The sequence below is a fragment of the Cenococcum geophilum genome (genome assembly GCF_001692895.1).
Source record: "Cenococcum geophilum 1.58 unplaced genomic scaffold K441scaffold_9, whole genome shotgun sequence".
In the NCBI taxonomy this organism is placed as follows: Eukaryota; Fungi; Ascomycota; class Dothideomycetes; order Gloniales; family Gloniaceae; genus Cenococcum; species Cenococcum geophilum.
The window spans coordinates 752,194-753,577 of NW_027137567.1; the positions used below are offsets into that span (position 1 = coordinate 752,194).

Sequence of the window (1,384 nt, forward strand, 5' to 3'; positions counted from 1 at the left end):
AGGATAGCATTACTCTGATACATATGTGCGCTAAGACGAACCCGCCAGCCTATCCCTTGAACCGTCAGGGTACTACGTTATCGATAAGGATATTGCCGTGTATACAACACTAAAAATCTATCCCTCCTGATTGGCCAAATTCTTATCGATAACGTAGGACGATAATTGACGGTTCAAGGGATACGGCTTTCTTTCTGTTTAACCGCATCAACTGACATGAAAATCCCTGACTACTTAACTATTTAGGATTCTCGGCGCAGTAAGTCAAAACCCCCTTAATAAGAGTGGGCACCTCAATTTGAGGAGCGGTCTGACCCTATAAAGTCCCCCCAGCACCACCCTCCCCTTATAAACATTCACCCTTTCACATCCATATTACACTAAGACCGAAGCCCACTTTGGCGTCTTTAATCCTTATAGATAACCTCATGGAGAGAGCTTGTTTCCTAACCCCAAACAACAAAGAGGCGTCTTTTTTTCGTGGGGCTTGGTACGCTCGCGTCAGTCCCGCCCCTGAATCAAACGATGACAAAATCACCTATCGGAAAATCGCCACCCACTGACTATCCTGGTCCAAGCTGGCTTCGGGACTGTAGATGCAGTACTTCCAATCCCAAGCCCGAACGGAGGCCAGCCGAACGCGGACGGTCGGGGGGAAGCATATTTCTTCAGCGGAACTCGATACGCTCGCATCGAATTCATCCCTAGTAACTCCTACGAAAAAATCATCTATGGGCCGGCGAATATTGCCGACGAATGGCCGGCTCTCACCAAAGCTGGCTTCAAGACTGTAGATGCAGTACTTCGGATCCCGAACCCGAACCCGAACCCAGACCGCCAGGGAGAGGCATATTTCTTCAGTGGAGCTCAGTACGTTCGCATCAAAGTCATCCCCGGGAAACCGGACGAACTCATCTTCGGGCCTGCGAACATTGCCGACGAATGGCCGGCTCTCACCAAAGCTGGCTTCAAGACTGTAGATGCAGTGCTTCCGATCCCAAACCCGGAGGGAGAAGCATATTTCTTCAGTGGAGCTCAGTACGCTCGCATCAAAGTCATCCCCGGGAAACCGGACGAACTCATCTTCGGGCCGGCGAACATTGCCGATCATTGGCCGTCTCTTCACTGGGTTTGGTAGAGCCTGGCGAGTTCGTGAGCAGTTGGCAGTGTTACGGACCTTATATCAGTGGTAGTACGACTGCTTAGAGAGGAGACGGACGAACTGGTTGTGACAGCCCGGGAGACGCTGGAACCGATCGAATCATGGGACGAGCGGTAAGCGAGGTCACATGGGCTATCACATGTTCACGTACTCAACGTACTAACGTACTGAGCATATTTCATAGGAGTTAGGACGTGTATTTAAAGGACTACAGTCCCTACC

At 50.6% G+C, this 1,384-nt stretch overlaps 1 protein-coding gene across 1 annotated transcript; it reads left to right on the plus strand.

Moving 5' to 3' along the window:
* Positions 1–568: 568 nt before the first annotated feature.
* K441DRAFT_546434 (uncharacterized protein) lies at positions 569–1,138 on the plus strand (the record flags this gene model as incomplete). Its single annotated transcript, XM_067642863.1, has 1 exon — positions 569–1,138. A coding segment is annotated over one exon (570 nt), but the record flags the coding sequence as incomplete, so codon positions are not given.
* Positions 1,139–1,384: the final 246 nt, after the last annotated feature.